This window comes from Haliotis rufescens, unplaced genomic scaffold (genome assembly GCF_023055435.1).
Source record: "Haliotis rufescens isolate VD_foot unplaced genomic scaffold, xgHalRufe1.0.p SCAF_1, whole genome shotgun sequence".
NCBI classification, from domain to species: domain Eukaryota; kingdom Metazoa; phylum Mollusca; class Gastropoda; order Lepetellida; family Haliotidae; genus Haliotis; species Haliotis rufescens.
In genome coordinates, this window is record NW_025963779.1 from 88,141,014 (window position 1) to 88,162,276 (window position 21,263).

A 21,263-nucleotide genomic window follows, 5' to 3' on the forward strand; every position below is an offset into this window, starting at 1 on the left:
TGGGAGACAATATGCCATTATGCGAGACAATATGCCTTTGTTGGAGATGATATGCCTTTACGTGACACAGTATGCCTTTAAGCGAGACAATATGCCTTTAAGCGAGACAATATGCCTTTAAGCGAGACAATATGCCTTTAAGCGAGACAATATGCCTTTAAGCGAGACAACATGCCTTTAAGCGAGACAACATGCCTTCAAGCGAGACAACATGCCTTTAAGCGAGACAATATGCCTTTAAGCGAGACAACATGCCTTTAAGCGAGACAACATGCCTTTAAGCGAGACAATATGCCTTTAAGCGAGACAATATGCCTTTAAGCGAGACAACATGCCTTTAAGCGAGACAATATGCCTTTAAGCGAGACAATATGCCTTTAAGCGAGACAACATGCCTTTAAGCGAGACAACATGCCTTCAAGCGAGACAACATGCCTTTAAGCGAGACAATATGCCTTTAAGCGAGACAACATGCCTTTAAGCGAGACAACATGCCTTTAAGCGAGACAATATGCCTTTAAGCGAGACAATATGCCTTTAAGTGAGACAATATGCCTTTAAGCGAGACAACATGCCTTTAAGCGAGACAATATGCCTTTAAGCGAGACAACATGCCTTTAAGCGAGACAATATGTCTTTAAGCGAGACAACATGCCTTTAAGCGAGACAATATGCCTTTTAGCGAGACAATATGCCTTTAAGCGAGACAATATGCCTTTAAGCGAGACAACATGCCTTTAAGCGAGACAATATGCCTTTAAGCGAGACAATATGCCTTTAAGCGAGACAACATGCCTTTAAGCGAGACAACATGCCTTTAAGCGAGACAATATGCCTTTAAGCGAGACAATATGCCTTTAAGCGAGACAACATGCCTTTAAGCGAGACAACATGCCTTTAAGCGAGACAATATGCCTTTAAGCGAGACAATATGCCTTTAAGCGAGACAATATGCCTTTAAGCGAGACAATATGCCTTTAAGCGAGACAACATGCCTTTAAGCGAGACAATATGCCTTTAAGCGAGACAACATGCCTTTAAGCGAGACAATATGCCTTTAAGCGAGACAACATGTCTTTAAGCGAGACAATATGCCTTTAAGCGAGACAACATGCCTTTAAGCGAGACAATATGCCTTTAAGCGAGACAACTTGCCTTTAAGCGAGACAACATGCCTTTAAGCGAGACAACATGCCTTTAAGCGAGACAATATGCCTTTAAGCGAGACAACATGCCTTTAAGCGAGACAATATGCCTTTAAGCGAGACAACATGCCTTTAAGCGAGACAATATGCCTTTAAGCGAGACAACTTGCCTTTAAGCGAGACAACATGCCTTTATGGCACACAAATGCCTTTTGCCTAAATCCATATGTAGAGGCTGCTTTTTATGATTACTTTACATTTCTGTCAACAGATGTCAGTGTGTGCACCTATAAGAGCCCTGTGAAGATCCGGATAGAGAATAGGTCTTCAGCAACCCATGCTTGTTATAAGAGGCGACTATGCTTGTTATAAGAGGCGACTAACGGAATAGGGTGGTCAGGCTCGCTGACTTGGTTGATGCATGTCATTGTATCCCAATTGCGTGGATCGTCGCTCATGACATTAATCACATTCTTGGTCCTGACTCAATTATTTACGAACCTCCGTCATATAATAATTTGCGAACTTCAGTATGGATTTGTTGACATGGTATTTCCGGTGCTCACAGTAATGTCTTTCCATGGGGGAAAAAACATCCAAACTCATAAAAAGTGCGCACTATACTCAAGAAAATACGGTAGCTGGAATGTTGCTGGGTGCAGCGTTAAACAACAAACAAACCAAACCTATAAGAACATCCTTGATCCACACATACAAAACTATTAAAATCAACATAAAAATATATGATTTTATTCAGTTCGGCAAACAGTTCTTTATATACAATATAACACATATTGAAATGCACCAATAAAGATATCAGAAGAAATTAACATCAGTGATAAGAGAGCATATGTTAGACACATAAGCAGTTTATATATAGCAAGATCAGCTCCTTTGGACCCTTAAATACAAACGGAATTTATGACATTAAAAAAAACAAGCATTCTTGAGTTGACATCCGTATTGTACCCGAATACACGACACTCCATCACCGACCAGCAGGCACCAAGTCATCTATTGCCTGAAACTCTTCAGCCTTCCACATCACCTTTAATCTGCACACGTTCATTTTTGACAACCCCAATTCCCGTAGTCCTGTCCCTTTTTCCTCCCCTTTAGTAACTGGTTACCAAACAAACACCACACCTGGCCCCAAACAAACACCACACCTGGCACCACCCGACCATCCTTCTGTGTACCCTCTCTCTCGTCAGCTTCTCACATGACAAGGACAAGGCATATATCTTTTAGAAGAATATGTTTTCGCTGGGTTCACTGGTTTGTTTGTTTGTTTTTGTTGTTTTAATGCCACACTCAGCAATTTCCCAGCTATATGACGGCGGTCTGTAAATAATCAAATCTCGACCAGACAATCCAGTGATTGATATCATGAGCATCGATCCAAACAATTTGGATATGATGACATGTGTCAACCAAGTCAGCGAGTCTGACCACTCGAACTCGTTAGTCGCCTGTTACGACAAGCATGGGTTGCTAAAGACAGGTCTTCAACTGTTCTGAAGAATATGTGACGACATCGTTGTTGTGGGTGAGTGAGTGAGTGAGTGAGTGAGTGAGTTTGATTTAATGTTACCTTTGAACAGTATTTCAGTTTCATCATGGTATGTTATCATGTGGGAGAAAAGTGGTGAAACCCACGAGCATGGGTATGGTGCTGACATAACCAGAAACTTTATCAGCACAAATCTGGTATCATAGTCATAGGATTCTGGCATGCCTAAGGTACACAACTCCACAGCAAATTGCAGCCCCTAGTCGACTGAGCCACGTGTAGCCAACCCCAGGACATAGTAGTAGATGACAGTACATTGCATGCTTTTCATCAGCTGCTAAAAGTATCCTTTTAAGTACTCGGTACCGTATAGTGGGACCAAAAAGATATTCAGTCACTGTCTCATTAAAAGGTACATGTAACCCTTCAGGTTGATTGACAAAACCAGATCAACAATTTTAACGGTTTAAAACTTAATACACAGTAGAAGATACAATACAATGTGCAATGTGAAACTCAGGTATCCTGATACATCAAGGAAAAATTGTGCGTAATGTAATGAAATTACATGGAAAAATACACCTGACCTTCCAATGACCCTTATAAATGGTACTCTTGAGATGAAGAATATGTTGTCAGTGTTGACTGATGGTTGTTGTTTGTTTCTTGTTTAATGCCGCACTCAGCAATATCTCAGCTTTGTGATGGCGGTTTGTATATAATCAAGTCTGGACCAGACAATCCAGTAATTGACATCATGAGCATCGATCTACTCAATTGGGATACAATGACATGCATCAACCAAGTCAGCGAGCCTGACCACCTGACCCCATTCGTTGCCTCTTACGAGGCATGGGTTGGTGAAGACCAGTTCTAACCCGGATCTTCACGGGAGGAAATAACCCTTCAGTCAAACAGCACCACAACAACCACAGGGGAGCCATGGATTGGTCATGAGACAGAACTCACAACAGCATATACAGTCCAACCAAACACTCCGGCTGCAGGTGAAGCACATCCATCAGAAGTTAATGTACATGTAGAAATGCCTTAAGAGTTCATTTAAAGAAAATAAATACAAAAATAAAACTGTACAACTAATTTAATTCCTCTAATTGTTCTAATTGCCTGAAATACTAATAATTCTTATATTGTGGCCTGAAGGCGATATGATATTGCACTGTGTATCATCAAGTGGTATGTATCCAACCTCACCTGTTGTCATATAATAGTTGAAACTTGAATACACAATCTTAGATTGAGCAACAAATCAACATATTCAAATTTAATGTATTTTAAAAGAACAAATTCTAAAATGACATTGTAACATTGTAACAATAAATAAACATGAAGATATTTGTTTCATGGCCAAAGCACATATAAATACTACTCAAAAGAAGTTAAAGAACAACTGATTTGTTTCATATGACTTTAGTTAATCTGTCATGGCTGACAGGTATTGCAACACAGACTTCAAATTGTGTGTGTGTGTGTGTGGGGGGGGGGGGGGGGGGGGGCGCGTGGTTGGGCAGCCCAGTGGTTAAAGCTTCCGCTCGTCATGCCAAAGACCCGGGTTCGATTCCCCACATTGGTACAATGTGTGAAGCCCATTTCTGGTGTCCCCCGCCATGATATTGCTGGAATATTGCTAAAAGCGGCATAAAACCATACTCACTCACTCACTCACTCCAATTGTGTGCGTTCTTTAACTTGTTTTGAGTGGTATACATAGTGTGGTCGATCACAGTTAAAGGCTGATATCACTATAATAAATATCACCAAGTCAGATGTATCACAGAAATACTGACTGATATGATCAAGAATTTTCACAACAACAAGATTACATAAAACATTCAACACTGCTGTGGACAAAGTAAATCTGCTCAATAAAGTAAGGTAGAATTGCTAAGGTTGTCATTGAGTATTTTATATCTAAATGAGGTTTTTTCTACACATATTTAATATTTATGTTCCCTGCTTCATAGCATTTTCTCACCTGATGAAGGAGTAAGAATATACTCGGACACGTTGTGTTCCTCATGATAAAGGAGTTGACATGTTCCTAACCCTATGTTACTGTAGTTTCCAGGTATGCTGACACTAGCAAGCAACGAAATGTTCAGAAAAATACATTCATTTCTTTTATTGTTGCTTCAATTGGTTTGGTTTGGTTTGTTGTTTAACGCCGCACTTAGCAATATTCCAACTATATGACCGCGGTCTGTAAATAATGGAGTCTGGACCAGACAATCCAGTAATTGACATCATGAGCATCGATCCTCGCAATTGGGATACAATGACATGCCTCAACCAAGTCAGCGAGCCGACCACCCGATCCCGATAGTGGCCTCTTACGACAAGCATAGTCGCCTTTTACAGCAAACATTCTCCAATTGGCTGAGAGTACAAACAATGGATCCACATAAATTATTTGCAATAGTCCTGTATATGATGAATCACTTACAGTTTTCATTTGTCTGAAATGAACATTGAGATACTCATGCATCACTCAGCCTGCTGCTGCTTCGGCTGTATGTGGGTCTCATGCAATAAAAAGGGCTTCATTTATAACAAGATTTTGCCACTAAGTGGCTATATCCCCACCCCTATTGCAGAATTTATGACATAATTAAATCTAAACAAACCCTAACCTTTTTTAACCGAGGTGGAACTTGTCATGGAAATTGTAAAAAAAAGAAGAGTTTGCCACTATCGTGGCCAAGTCTCCTGCCCAGCAAATGAAGTGTATATATCATGTCAACAACAGTGAAATTTGATCACACAAATACATACATTTGAAAATATTCAAATTTTGTAAGGATTTAAAGGCAGAAGGGGAGCATCTACTTGATGTAAATGCAAAATAACCTGAAGAAACAAAACATAATGCTGCAAAACACAATTTCTATGAAGTTCAAGAAACAAATGAAACTTCTCCACAAAAACATGATGGAAGTACAAACTGACAAAACCAGTTACTGCATTTACTACTGAATTCATGAGGGTGGGAGAAAGAAAAAACATTACAAGTCACATTTTGACTCATAATAATATCTACATGGAATATTTGTTAAGAAACATAAGTGGTATTAGTTTGTGATATGTGACTATGGTCAAACCCAAGATGTTTCTTTGGACATAGTAGATTAAATGCAAAATATTAAGATTAAAAAAGTTCAGTTCATTACCACATTGAATAACATGCAAAGAAATAATGATAGTCACTTCCATATACTGCACCTATTCCGTCACACCCCACACAAGATGATGGTCAGTGTATGGAACTGGAAAGACTCTAGTTGAGATGGGCTCATTACAGAAGATCAAGTCTAGTGTACCCCCAAGGGTGCGGGTTGGTTTGCTCATATACTGGGTGAATGTAAACTACTCCATTGTTGTCACGGACAGACTGGGTCATATTGAAGTCCCCAGTGATAACAATCCTATACTGATTGAGTTTTTAGCATCTAAAAAAAGAATTGATAAATTTCTAAAAGTTCAACTTGTTGCAATGGAAAAATAAAAAAATTAAAATTCCAAAAATTTTAAATAGCGAAAGGCACCAGTTCAGCATGTACCTGACTTACCTGCAAAGTTTCATGAAAAAATATTGAACGTTTTATGAGTTATGCTCCGGAAACCAACCCTACCCTCACAGAACCTACATCCATCTTGTTGCCATCAAAACATAAAAAATATAAATTTCTAAAATTTCTAAATAGCAAAAGGCACCAGTTCAGCATGTACTCAACAGACCTGCAAAGTTTCATGAAAAAATATTGAACGGTTTCAGAATATTGCTCCGGAAACGAAATGTGACGGACGGACGGACGGAGCCCATTTCTATATCCCCCGCCAACTTCGTTGGGCGGGGGATAACAAAAGGAATGAATATACATGGGAACCTAATCAAATGTGCAGTTCTATGAACACGGGGCTCTATGATCACCATGATGTATGAATGCTAGAACTGAGTATTGCCTGGTATCTTCAATACGATTCGTATCACGATACAGACTGATGATACTACTGGTATCACAATACACCACATCAAATATAAGAATGATGAAATCACTGAAATACAGCTCTAAAACCTCTTTCTTCATACATTCAATTATTGTTATCTCAAAAACTTTAACAAAGAAAACCACAAGAACAAAACAGATTTAAATGAAGGGATTGTTATTAAATGTAACAGTTAGTGGGCGTGTCCTCAGCTACCTTGTCCTTGTGATCTGCCATGTTTAAAGGTGGTGCTATGCTACTTCTGCCATTATGGGTGGTAACTCTATTAGTTCCTGTTCTATTCATAGCATATCATGACATCACAAACTGAGGATTCAAGTATCGTGTGAACCTAAGTATCAATGATATCGTAGGTATCAGTGAATTGTTACAGCACTAATAAATGCGATATATCTTAATAACAGTCAAACACAGGGGGTAACTGTAAGATTCTGCAGGCAAATGTGTTACAAGCAAACCTGTTTAATGCCATAATAAGCAATATTCCAGGTCTACGGCAGCCTGTAAATATTCGAGTCCAGACCAGACACAACCAAGTGACTTGGATATGATGACCTGCATCAACCATGTCAGCAAGTCTGATCACCCGATCCTGTTAGCCGCCTCTCCTGTTATCGGCAATTCTAACCTGGACCTTTATTGGGGTACATAGATGTAGTAAACGGATGCATAAAACGGAGACGGTCTTGACCAGCCAAGAGGTAACTGACAATGTATGAAGCTGGTTTCATAAAACATGGTAGTAGGCAAGTGTGCAGTTCGGTCTGAAGGGATGGTTTTCCAGTTTTGCACCTATTTGATGTTTGTTGCCCATGACAGAAATTTCACTGTGCTGCAAAGTTTATAATCAAGGTCAAAGTTCATAACATTGCCAATAATGGAACAAACATGTTGGCCCCACAACTAACCACACCTGGGCCAAATGTCATTTACAATTTGAAAAAAAGCGATGTCAGATTAATAGTGAGATGCAGTAACAGAAGCCAGAGGCAGAAGCGTAGGGTTGCAGCTGGATCATAGCTGGATAATAAATAGAAAAATGCCCCAAAAGATATCTTATGTTATTCCGAAAACCAGAGTTATTCCGAGTTATGGCCCGAAATTACATTAGAATCTGATATTTAAAATCTGATTAGAATTATGTGTGCAGGTTTTGGAGACACCATAGCTTGGATCAATTACATGAGAATCAGCCCACTAAGGCCTTGTAGTTTCAGAGGAGTGGTCAAAATTAAAAAATTAACCACGGTTAACCAAATGAAGAACCGGACGGACTGAAAAGTGACAACAAGCCACAACATAAACTCACTTTGGTTTCAGTCTGATGAGCTAAACCCTGGAAGACTCGCCAGTAAATTGTTGATATGTTCACCATTTTTGAGGCCGTCAATCTAGTCCAAGACAGGCCCTTGGTTATAATCATACTTAACAAATGAAGCATATAGGGGCATACATTGAAATCAATACATGCATATATGTTCTTGTACATTACTTGAGTCTCGATTCTTATTTTAGGAAAACTTGACAAAAGGGATAAATCTTTTGAACAACACTTCCTGACATGAGCAAAATGCACCGCAAGCTCTGTTAAACAGTAAGCATAACAATTAACGTTTTATAAACATCAAAGTCAATTCATATTCATAATTCACACACAAATAGTTTAAGTACCAAGTTGTGTTGACGTGTCAACCCCTGTTTGTAGTTTGTGTTCCACTTATCACCAGTATATAATTGCATTGTTCAGACCAGCTATACATGCAGGAGACTATTGGCACTATCAGAAGTACAGCAGACCAACGTGGCTAACTCACATCAAACTCCTTCAATATGTACATGTAAAAGTTGCTTCAAATGTTTCACATAATAATGAAATGCATTTCACATTTATGATATAAGTAGCCTGAGTTGTTTCCCCTACAGGAAGCCATAGGTTCACTTGTATGTAAAACAAGAGTTGTTCCCCTTACAGGAAGTCACAGGTTCACTTGTATGTTAAACAAGAGTTGTTTCCCCTACAAGAAGTCACAGGTTCACTTGTATGTAAAACAAGAGTTGTTTCCCCTACAGGAAGTCACAGGTTCACTTGTATGTAAAACAAGAGATGTTCACCCCTATAGAAAGTCACAGGTTCAGTTGTATGTAAAACAAGAGTTTTTCCCCCTACAAGAAGTCATAGGTTCACTTGTATGTAAAACAAGAGATGTTCACCCCTATAGAAAGTCACAGGTTCAGTTGTAAGTAAAACAAGAGTTTTTCCCCCTACAAGAAGTCATAGGTTCACTTGTATGTAAAACAAGAGTTGTTCCCCCAACAGGAAGTCACAGGTTTACTTGTATGGGAAACAAGAGTTGTTTCCCCTTCAGGAAGTCACAGGTTCACTTGTATGTTTAACAAGAGTTGTTCCCCCAACAGGAAGCCACAGGTTTACTTGTATGGGAAACAAGAGTTGTTTCCCCTTCAGGAAGTCACAGGTTCACTTGAATCACAAAGAGTTGTTCCCCTTACATACAGTGATGGGATGTTGTGGAACATCAAAATAACTAGATACCACGTGGGCAAGGATGAACAAGGTAATGTGATGTTGTTTGAAGCCTACCACTGACTGTAGTCATGTAAGCCTACACCTGAGACATATGTTGTCACAGCAGTGTCTGAGCTAGAAGAAAGAAATCTACCAAATGGGATCCACGTCTACCGGCGGCGAGTTCATGGACGTGTGAAGTGCGGCAGTTGTGTGGGGTGAGTTGGACGTAGGTCTCCCTGTAACTCCTGACGGTGGATTGATGCTCTTCCTGAGAAGGGGGGACTTTTCATCGTCATCATCATAAGAAGCAGGAATTGTTCCATTTTGCAAACCTGAGGATACCGTTATGTCCACTGGAAAAAAGGTTGGATAAATATATACATATAAGCATTCAATCATCTATGAAACGATTCCTGCACATCAGCTTACGCTACATATATACTACTCAAAAGAAGTTAAGGATCTTTCATATTAGTATAGCTAATCTGTCATGACAGACAGATAGGCTATAGTAATATGAAAGAATGGGGTGGTCCTTAATTTCTTTTTAGTAGTATATGTACTACATTAGTAATAAAATAAGTAATCACTTCAGTAAAAATCAGAAACATATGGATTCAATAAGTGAATATTACAAGACAAAAACCTTTCATGTACAGAGGAACATGACATAAGAGCTCTATACAAGGTAAATATATCTGCCCATCGGATTCCTAGATCTCATCAGCCTCTGTGACTGGCCTAGGAGACTCTCACCAGCCCAGTGTTTTATTCAGAAATAAAAAACTGCCAGGCTGTCATCAGGACCCGAAGATTTTAGAAGATGCAGGCTCTTACTTAACTCTTTGGGACCTCATTTTAAAAAAACTGCAGCTTATTCATACAAACACGAAAACTGCAGGCCAAAAGGACCTGTAGAAATTTGAAACTATGGACCCGACAAGAGATCTACCTGCCACGGGCCTATGGGTAGGCGCTTCGGACTGGCCAAGGAATAGGGTTACAGTAGGTGTATACAGGGTTCCTGCAATAGATTCAAGGTTAGAATGCCTCATACCTTTATCTCTCCACCGAGAGCCAAGTGTTTGGGGTAGGAGCGTCAATAAAGTCACAAATCCTAGTATGGCGAAGCCGCCTGGCACGATGGACTGGACCAGGCGGTAGAAAGGTACACACAGTGGGCAGCAGTCTCTGCAAGGATCAACAACATGTCTTGTGCAGTCTCTTTATCACACATGTTGGCAGTGAAACACACTGCAACATAATAACTATGTTGATAATCAAACACATTGTTACACATGTTGACAATTAAAAACATTGTAAGATGTCTTGACAGTCAAACACATTGTTACACGCTGACAACTAAAACCATTGTAACATATGTTGACAGTCAAACACATTGTTACACATGGTGACTACTAAAACCATTGTAACATATGTTGACAGTCAAACACATTGTTACACATGGTGACAACTAAAACCATTGTAACATCTAAAACCATTGTAACATATGTTGACAGTCAAACACATTGTTACACATGGTGACAACTAAAACCATTGTAACATCTAAAACCATTGTAACATATGTTGACAGTCAAACACATTGTTACACATGGTGACAACTAAAACCATTGTAACATCTAAAACCATTGTAACATATGTTGACAGTCAAACACATTGTTACACATGGTGACAACTAAAACCATTGTAACATATAAGCAGAGACACTTGTCTTTATTCACACAATGATAGGGGGCACGGGTGGCCCAGTCGTCTAAGGCACCGCGATTCGCTGTGCAGAGTTGCGTCCCTTGGGCACGCCAGAAACCTATGATTGTGGGTTCGAATCCCGGTTCACCCCGATTATGTTTCTAGGTTTGTCAGCACCATACCCGTGCTCGTGGGTTTCACCGAAGTGGTAAACGTCTGAGACCTGCATCACTTCGGGCTTTCCTCCCACATTAAGCTGACACGCCGTGATATAACTGGAATACTGTTAAAAGCGGCGTAAAACCCAACTCACTCACTCACTCACTCACACAATGATACATAGGTCAACACTTACACAACCTGACATTCAACAGGACTGAGCAATGAGCAAAGGCGAGATTTTCAATATTGTTTTATATGAGATCCAATTAGGACACTACATGTGAACATTTGCTTGGATCTTAGACCAATGTAAAATCCTGTTTATTGAGGGTAGATTTGAAAGGGCATAATGATTCAACTGAGAAAAGGTTCATTGCATGTTCATTGCAGGATAATGAACCAAATTAACATTGTACTAGGACTGTTTAATTCATTATTCACTGCTGACATGTAAAGTGACCAATAGCTGGCCTGATGGTATTGCATACATGTATAATACTATCAACCTAATAACAGATTCAGTAGCCTAGTGGTTAAAGCATTCACTCGTCACGCTGAAGACCCTGGTTTGATTCCTGACCTTGGGGTACTTTCAGTGACTTGAGCAAACACCTTCATGGTGTGGAGTCACCTATCATAATAAATCATCATCATCATCATCATCATCATCATCATCATATGCTTAACTCATAACATCTTTACACATAATACCGGTATTTAGAATATCAAACAAAAAAATTGATATCTGAGGACGTTTTCATGACACATTTACAGATGTCAATCATGCCGAGTCACCACGTCCTTTAGCGACAGACATATTGTGGAAACTATAAGTAACAACAAACAACGTGTATGATAAGATGATGCGGCGTCACACAGACTATTGATCCCGGTGACCTAAAGAGATAACCATATGTGGAGCAGTCAAGTTAATACACCTTTATCATGCATGAGATTTGACAAGCATCCTATTCAGGATGTAGTCTGGCTACATGCCAAGTGCTTCCCATCACAACAAACGTCAACCTTGAAAGTTCCTATCTTTAACCCCTATCGTCCTTCAAGATCGTCATCTAAGGTCATACTGCACTATGGGTTGTATTGTATTTCCAATTCATTCATTATTATCATACAACTATAACTAGAAACTAATATCTCTTACAATTTTGAAAATTTTAAGTTACTTTTTGTGGAGTATCCCCCACTTTTATTAAGAGTATATATATGACTCTACTTAAAGTACTATTGGGGTTGCTCTTTTTACAAGTTTGACCATTTTTCCTTTTCCGTCACTCTCTATCCAATCGTGTCCCATCAAACACATTCGTTCCCCGCCAGTCACTGCCCCACCTCACCCCAGACACTACACCACCTCATCAAAGTCACTGCCCCACCTCACCCCAGACACTGCCTCACCTCATCCCAGTCACTGCCCCACCTTACCCCAGTCACTGCCCCACCTTACCCCAATCACTGCCCCATCTCACCCCAGTCACTGCCCCATCTCACCCCAGACACTACACCACCTCATCAAAGTCACTGCCCCACCTCACCCCAGACACTGCCTCACCTCATCCCAGTCACTGCCCCACCTTACCCCAGTCACTGCCCCACCTTACCCCAATCACTACATCACCTCACCCCAGACACTGCCCCATCTCACCCCAGTCACTGCCCCACCTCACCCCAGACACTACACCACCTCATCAAAGTCACTGCCCCACCTCACCTCAATCACTGCACCACCTCACCCCAGACACTGCCTCACCTCATCCCAGCCACTGCCCCACCTTACCCCAATCAAAACATCACCTCACCCCAGACACTGCCCCACCTTACCCCAATCACTGCCCCATCTCACCCCAGTCACTGCCCCATCTCACCCCAGACACTACACCACCTCATCCCAGTCACTGCCCCACCTCATCCCAGTCACTGCCCCACCTTACCCCAATCACTACATCACCTCACCCCAGACACTGCCTCACCTCATCCCAGTCACTGCCCCACCTTACCCCAATCACAACATCACCTCACCCCAGACACTGCCTCACCTCATCCCAGTCACTGCCCCACCTTACCCCAATCACAACATCACCTTACCCCAGTCACTGCCCCACCTCATCCAAACAACTACCTCACCAAAACCCCAATCACTACACCACCTCACCCCATCACTACACCACCTCATCAGAGTCACTACCCCACCTCACCCCAATCACTGCCTCACATCACCAAAAACACTACACCTACTCACCCCATCACTGCACCATCTCTTCATAGTCACTACCCCACCTCACCCCAATCACTACACCACCTCACCCAAGTCACTGCCCCACCTCACCCCGACAACTACCTCACCTCAACCCAATCACTACACCACCTCACCCAAATCACTACACCACCTCTCCCCAATCACTACACCACCTCACCCAAATCACTACACCACCTCACCCAAATCACTGCCCCACCTTACCCCATCACTGCACCACCTAACCCCAATCACTACACCACCTGACCCCCTCAATTCACCACCTCACCCCAATCACTACACCACCTCATCCCATCACTACACCACCTCACCCCAATCACTACACAACCTTACCCCATCACTGCCCCACCTCAACCCATTACTACACCACCTCACCCCATCACTACACCACCTCACCCCAGACACTACACCATCTCATCAAAGTCACTGCCCCATCTCACCCCAGACACTACACCACCTCATCAAAGTCACTGCCCCACCTCACCCCAATCACTGCACCACCTCACCCCAGACACTGCCTCACCTCTTCCCAGTCACTGCCCCATCTCACCCCAGACATTGCACCACCTCACCCCAGACACTGCCTCACCTCATCCCAGTCACTGCCCCACCTCATCCCAACAACTACCTCACCAAAACCCCAATCACTACACCACCTCACCCCATCACTGCACCACCTCATCAGAGTCACTACCCCACCTCACCCCAATCAATGCCTCACCTCACCAAAAACACTACATCACCTCACCCCATCACTGCACCATCTCATCATAGTCACTACCCCACCTCACCCCAATCACTACATCACCTCACCCTAGTCACTGCCCCACCTCACCCCAACAACTACCTCACCTCAACCCAATCACAGCACCACCTCACCCGAATCACTACACCACCTCTCCCCAATCACTACACCACCTCACCGCAATCACTACACCACCTCACCCAAATCACTGCACCACCTTACCCCATCACTGCCCCACCTAACCCCAATCACTACACCACCTCACCCAATCAATACACCACCTCACCCCAATCACTACACCACCTCACCCCAGACACTGCCCCACCTCAACTCATTACTACACCACCTCACCCCAGTCACTGCCCCATCTCACCCCATCACTGCCCCACCTAACCCCAATCACTACACCACCTCACCCCATCAATACCCCACCTCACCCAAATCACCGCCTCACCTCACCAAAAACACTACACCACCTCACCCCATCACTGCACCATCTCATCATAGTCACTACCCCATCTCACCCCAATCACTACATCACCTCACCCAAGTCACTGCCCCACCTCACCCCAACAACTACCTCACCTCAACCCAATCACTACACCACCTCACCCCAATCACTATACCACCTCACCCAAATCACTGCACCACCTTACCCGATCACTGCCCCACCTAACCCCAATCACTACACCACCTCAACCCATCAATTCACCACCTCACCCCAATCACTACGCCACCTCACCCCATCATCACTGCCCCACCTCAACCAATTACTACACCACCTCACCCCAGACACTACACCACCTCATCAAAGTCACTGCCCCACCTCACCCCAATCACTGCATGACTTCACCCCAGACACTGCCTCACCTCATCAAAGTCACTGCCCCACCTCAACCCAATCACTGCACCACCTCACCCCAGACACTGCCTCACCTCATCCCAGTCACTGCCCCACCTTACCCCAATCACTACATCACCTCAACCCAGACACTGCCTCACCTCATCCCAGTCACTGCCCCACCTTACCCCAATCACTACATCACCTCACCCCAGACACTGCCTCACCTCACCCCAGTCACTGCCCCATCTAACCCCAGACACTACACCACCTTAACCCATCAATTCACCACCTCACCCCAATCACTACGCCACCTCACCCCATCATCACTGCCCCACCTCAACCAATTACAACACCACCTCACCCCAGACACTACACCACCTCATCAAAGTCACTGCCCCACCTCACCCCAATCACTGCATGACTTCACCCCAGACACTGCCTCACCTCATCAAAGTCACTGCCCCACCTCACCCCAATCACTGCACCACCTCACCCCAGACACTGCCTCACCTCATCCCAGTCACTGCCCCACCTTACCCCAATCACTACACCACCTCACCCCAGTCACTGCACCACCTCACCCCAGACACTGCCTCACCTCATCCCAGTCACTGCCCCATCTCACCCCAATCACTACACCACCTCACCCCATCACTGCACCACCTCATCAGAGTCACTACCCCACCTCACCCTAATCACTACCTCACCTCACCAAAAACACTACACCACCTCACCCCATCACTGCACCATCTCATCATAGTCACTACCCCACCTCACCCCAATCACTACAACACCTCACCCAAGTCACTGCCCCACCTCACCCCAACAACTACCTCACCTCAACCCAATCACTACACCACCTCACCCCAATCACTACACCACCGCACCCTATCACTGCCCCATCTCACCCCAGTCACTGCCCGATCTCACCCCATCACAGCACCACCTCATCAGAGTCACTACCCCACCTCACCCTAATCACTGCCTCACCTCACCAAAAACACTACACCACCTCACCCCATCACTGCACCATCTCATCATAGTCACTACCCCTCCTCACCCCAATCACTACATCACCTCACCCAAGTCACTGCCCCACCTCACCCCAATCACTACATCACCTCACCCAAGTCACTGCCCCACCTCACCCAAACAACTACCTCACCTCAACCCAATCACTACACCACCTCACCCCAATCACTACACCACCGCACCCTATCACTGCCCCATCTCACCCCAGTCACTGCCCGATCTCACCCCATCACAGCACCCCATCACAGCACCACCTCACCCCAGTCACTACACCACCTCACCCCAGTCACTGCCCCACCTCACCCCATCACTGCCCTACCTCACCCTAATCACTACACCACCTCACCCCAATCACTACACCACCGCACCCTATCACTGCCCCATCTCACCCCAGTCACTGCCCGATCTCACCCCATCACAGCACCCCATCACAGCACCACCTCACCCCAATCACTACATCACCTCACCCAAGTCACTGCCCCACCTCACCCCTACAACTACCTCACCTCAACCCAATCACTACACCACCTCACCCTAATCACTACACCACCGCACCCCATCACTGCCCTACCTCACCCTAATCACTACACCACCTCACCCCACAATACCTAGCCTTCCTACCCAATGGGGCAAACAAGCAATATGTGTGTGGGAAGTGTAACCCTAAATCATTGTTTGGGGAACTCTAGGTTTTTCTATACAAATTTAGATAAAATGTGATTGCGATTAAAAGAAGAAACCAATACCAGATTGTGATAATAAGCAGAAAGCAAGAGAAAAGAGAAAGCTTTGACAAGAACCAATGCAGAAGACGGATATTCAAGTGGCCAGACAACAGAGCGAACCATTAGTACAGCATTCAATGAATGGATGAATGAATGAATATTGTTTTACGCCGCATCAGCAATTTTCCAGCTATTCACGGCGATGTACAGCATTCAGAGTGATAGACAAAAGTTTCCCCAAAGATTTTTATTATATTTGAGCTGAACATGTATCATATATGGAATAATCATCTCCGTAAGTTCATGAAAGAAAACATAGCTGTATCGGAGTGATCTCATCAATAAGACGAAGTTTCTGAGGTGGGAGATAGGAAGGCACAGCATACATCTTACTTTTGCAGGTATTCTGATGGAAAATATTTCAACTCGATATCTTTTTCTTGAATATTGTTTGTAAGTGAGTAAGTATGGTTTCACGCCGCTTTTAGCAATATTCCAGCAATATCACGGCGGGGGACACCACAAACAGGCTTCACACATTGTACCCATGTGGGGAATCGAACCCGGGTCTTCGGCGTGACAAGCAAACGCTTTAACCACTAGGCTACCAGACCGCCCCGAATATTGTTTGTAACCAGTATATTTCTGAATTCAATGCTAACAAAACACTTGTTGAAACAGTGCAAAGCCAGCAGCACTGACATGACGTTCAATGTGGGTACTTCTCTCTTGATGCAGCCATCCCTTGAGGCCAGATGCAGAGACACATCTTTGCATGGTAATATGTGGCAGATCCATCGATGCGATGGTGCGCACACCCACTTCAAAATACTTTTAACATTTATACTTTCAGGAATTCTATAGGTAATCCTGTACAGTACCCTAAATCATTTAACTGTTTTCGAGACACTTAAAATGATAGAGAGTTAAAACAGGCTATTCAAATAGGAGAATAAGAGTTTCATGAATGTGAAGCAGGGAAAGATAGCAAGATGCTTGTACAGGCAACACTCCTATGATATAGAGTACCGTTCCACATACTATACAAAGGCTTAAAATTGCCACCATCCAGAGACATACTTACAATTTTAGCATACATGGTGCATGGAAACTAAAGAATGCAAAGACAACTTCATCATTATGTTGGATTGTTTGTTGGTTTGTTTGTTTGTTTGATGCCACACTCAGCGATATTCCAGCTATATGTTTATGGTCTGTAAATAAACAAGTATGGACGAGACAATCCAGTGGTTGCTATCATTATCAATGCTGCACATCGTGAAAGTACAGTGAACGCTTCCAGCAAAGTCACTGAACCTGCCCACGTAATCCAGAAGTTGCCTCTTAGAACCAGCATACGATGCTCACCCAGAATCCCCCACGAGCTTTATCACTTAACCTAACGGTATGTTCATAATTGTCAAGATCTTTGAATATAAATCCAGCCTTGATGTAGAAATGTGTCTTGTCTACATCTTCTCACAATGAATGTCCATTTATTAGGGAGTGTAAGAGGTCATGAAATTTGTATTTTTAACTAAAACTCACTGTTTTGTTAGCAATTTTGAATTTCTTTTAAAAAAATCACCAGTGATTTGTATAGCATGCTGCGTGAACAGGAGACTTAAAACAGTTGAGAAGATGAGTGCTACCAGACCCGTGGATGGACACACATAAACCCAGGAGACAAGCTTACGTGGACATTTCCCCGGTGAGCTAAAGTCTGTAGGCTTTACATTACAATATAACAAGGCCACACTCTTCCAAAAAAGGACAGCAAAACACAAACAGGGTCACTACAATCTACACACATTGTATAAGTGTGTACATGCTGTAATCCTTTATGAAGTACTTACACACAAGGATGCAACAGCTGTATAATCTCCACGGCAACCCCATTGGACAACTTGTCAGTAAAACTCATAGCACCGTACACGAACGCTCCACTCTCCTGTAAACATGACAACATCACAGCTATTACTTTACCCAAATCATTCTGGAGATTGTTCGACGTAGAACTTTACCCATGATACCAGTCAGTTGTTACAATACTCTCACGTCAACACGACGTGTTTGTAAACATGCTGCAGGACAAACAGCAAAACAACTATTTACAAAGCCCAGTGTTCAGGATCGGCTGAATATCTGTATAAAATACCCCAAATAAATCACCATAACCTAATTGATTTTGAGTTGGTTTCGGACAAATATGCATGAAACATTTCAAAATCCTGATAGAATAACATCACTATGCAAAACTACCCCATATAGCTTTTTCAGCTTCCGTACCTTTTTTTCTTTACAGATCCCTATTTACTGGCCTAATGCAGGTATCACACATACAAACTCTACTTCAGTGAAGTCTGCATAAATCCTAGACATATATCGCTGTCATGATCTTGAAATGTGTGTCACATAACTAACTGTATAAGGAAGCAAAATTATGTGATCGGGCTACCAAACATAGCTGGACAAACAAATGAACCGGTTTTACAGATCTTTACATTCTTCCTGTGGCACAAACACCTATCAAGTAATCATTTTTGACCACCCCAATATTGACCAATGACCTTGAACTTGACCTGCATCTAACAATGGGTTTCCTTCAAAATATTTTCGTTCAAATCCATTCACTGGTATTCACCGAGTTCTGTGAGTCTTAGCTAGTTCAGTTGACCTTTGACCCACTGAATTCTTTCTGTATGACTTTAATGAATCCTTTAATATATGCATGATACTCAACGTGAAACCAGAAGTCAAGTTTTGATACTTCAAGTGTCTCAGTTATATTTCAATTAATATTTTAATCAATACTTAATTCAACCAATACTATAGAAAAATGTCAATGTATGATTACGTAATATATTACAAGTTAAATGAAAAGCAAGAAACCCTTTCCATAACATAAGAAATCTGAAATCTCTGTTTAAGGCAAGTGTTGGTAAATCTTACAGTGTTGTCTCCAATGAGGTCAGCGGTCATTGCAAGGGAGGTAATCAGCATAGTTGTGCCTCCAATTCCCATGAGGACAGCGGCTCCAAACACCTGCATGGTGCTGGTGCTGGTGATGAAGTGGATCCACACACATGACCCCACAGCAAACACGACCCCGATGATGTAAGTCACCTGCACAGAAAAGGGATGAAGTCACTTCATGGCATAACCACAGTCACTTCATGACAATGAAGGTCAGAGCAGAAGCCACTAGATGACATGGGTAACCCAGTGGTCTAAGGCAGCACAATTTGATGGAGTTTTATCCTATAATCAAGCCAGCAACCTGTGATCCTGGGTACAAATCCCAGTTCACCCAGATTATGTTGCTAGGTTCGTCAGCATCAAACCCAGCAAGGGAACAATCTGGCCGGATATATTTTGCAGGCGTTACTTACTTACTTACTTATATTGGAGATTTAACGTGCGCTTTCCGACTGCAAGCGTATGTCGCACGCGGTTGTGGGCATTGCTTTAGACTGTCTTAAGTATCTTTTTTCATTTCATAAGTTAGATAAAAGACTTCCTCTCAGGTTTTTCCTGTGGATGTGGGTTTCAGACATTACAAAAACCTTCAGACATGCTTTAACATACACATAACCTATTGCCTGCAGTTTCACCTTTTGTAACCTATTGCCTTGCAGTTTCACCTATTGTAACCTATTGTCTTGAAGTTTCACCTATTGTAACCTATTGCCTTGCAGTTTAACCTTTTGTAACCTATTGTCTTGCAGTTTCACCTTTTGTAACCTATTGCCTTGCAGTTTCACCTATTGTAACCTATTGTCTTGAAGTTTCACCTATTGTAACCTACTGCCTTGCAGTTTAACCTTTTGTAACCTATTGTTTTGCAGTTTCACCTTTTGTAACCTATTGTCTTGCTGTTTCGCCTATTGTAACCTATTGTCTTGCTGTTTCACCTGTTATAGCCTATTGTCTTGCAGTTTCACCTATGGTAACCTATTGTCTTGCTTTTTAACCTATTGTCACCTATTGTCTTGCAGTTTCACCTATTGTAACCTATTGCCTTGCAGTTTCACCTTTTGTAACCTATTGTCTTGCTGTTTCACCTATTGCAACCTACTGCCTTGCAGTTTCAACTTTTGTAACCTATTGTCTTGCTGTTTCACCTATTGCAGTTTCACCTATTGCAACCTATTGTCATGCAGTTTAACCTATTGTAACCTATTGTCTTACAGTTTAACCTATTGTAACCAATTGTCTTGCTGTTTCACCTATTGCAACCTATTGTCTTACAGTTTAACCTTTTGCAGTTTCACCTATTGCAACCTATTGTCATGCAGTTTAACCTATGGTAACCTACTGTCTTACAGTTTAACCTATTGTAACCTATTGTCTTGCTGTTTCACCTATTGCAACCTATTGTCTTACAGTTTCACCTGTTATAGCCTATTGTCTTGCTGTTTAACCTTTTGTAACCTATTGTCTTGCAGTTTAACCTTTTGTAACCTATTGTCTTGCAGTTTAACCTATTGCAACCTATTGTCTTACAGTTTCACCTGTTATAGCCTATTGTCTTACAGTTTCACCTGTTATAGCCTATTGTC

General features: G+C 42.6%; 1 protein-coding gene across 3 annotated transcripts in view; it reads right to left on the bottom strand.

The window, feature by feature from the left end:
* Positions 1–6,416: 6,416 nt before the first annotated feature.
* The window catches only part of LOC124119724 (major facilitator superfamily domain-containing protein 12-like), a 38,556-nt gene continuing 23,709 nt past the window's right edge, over positions 6,417–21,263 (bottom strand). For 2 of the 3 annotated variants that reach the window (XM_046482355.2, XM_046482354.2), the window contains exons 8-12: positions 19,654–19,827; positions 18,558–18,652; positions 17,786–17,812; positions 10,269–10,402; positions 6,417–9,564 (exon numbers count right to left, since the gene is read on the bottom strand). In XM_046482355.2, coding sequence (XP_046338311.2) covers positions 9,359–9,564; positions 10,269–10,402; positions 17,786–17,812; positions 18,558–18,652; positions 19,654–19,827 — 636 coding nt within the window. In that variant the 3' untranslated portion in view covers positions 6,417–9,358. The remainder of the gene's footprint in view (positions 9,565–10,268; positions 10,403–17,785; positions 17,813–18,557; positions 18,653–19,653; positions 19,828–21,263) is intronic. The other variant, XM_046482356.2, reaches the window with a different exon arrangement.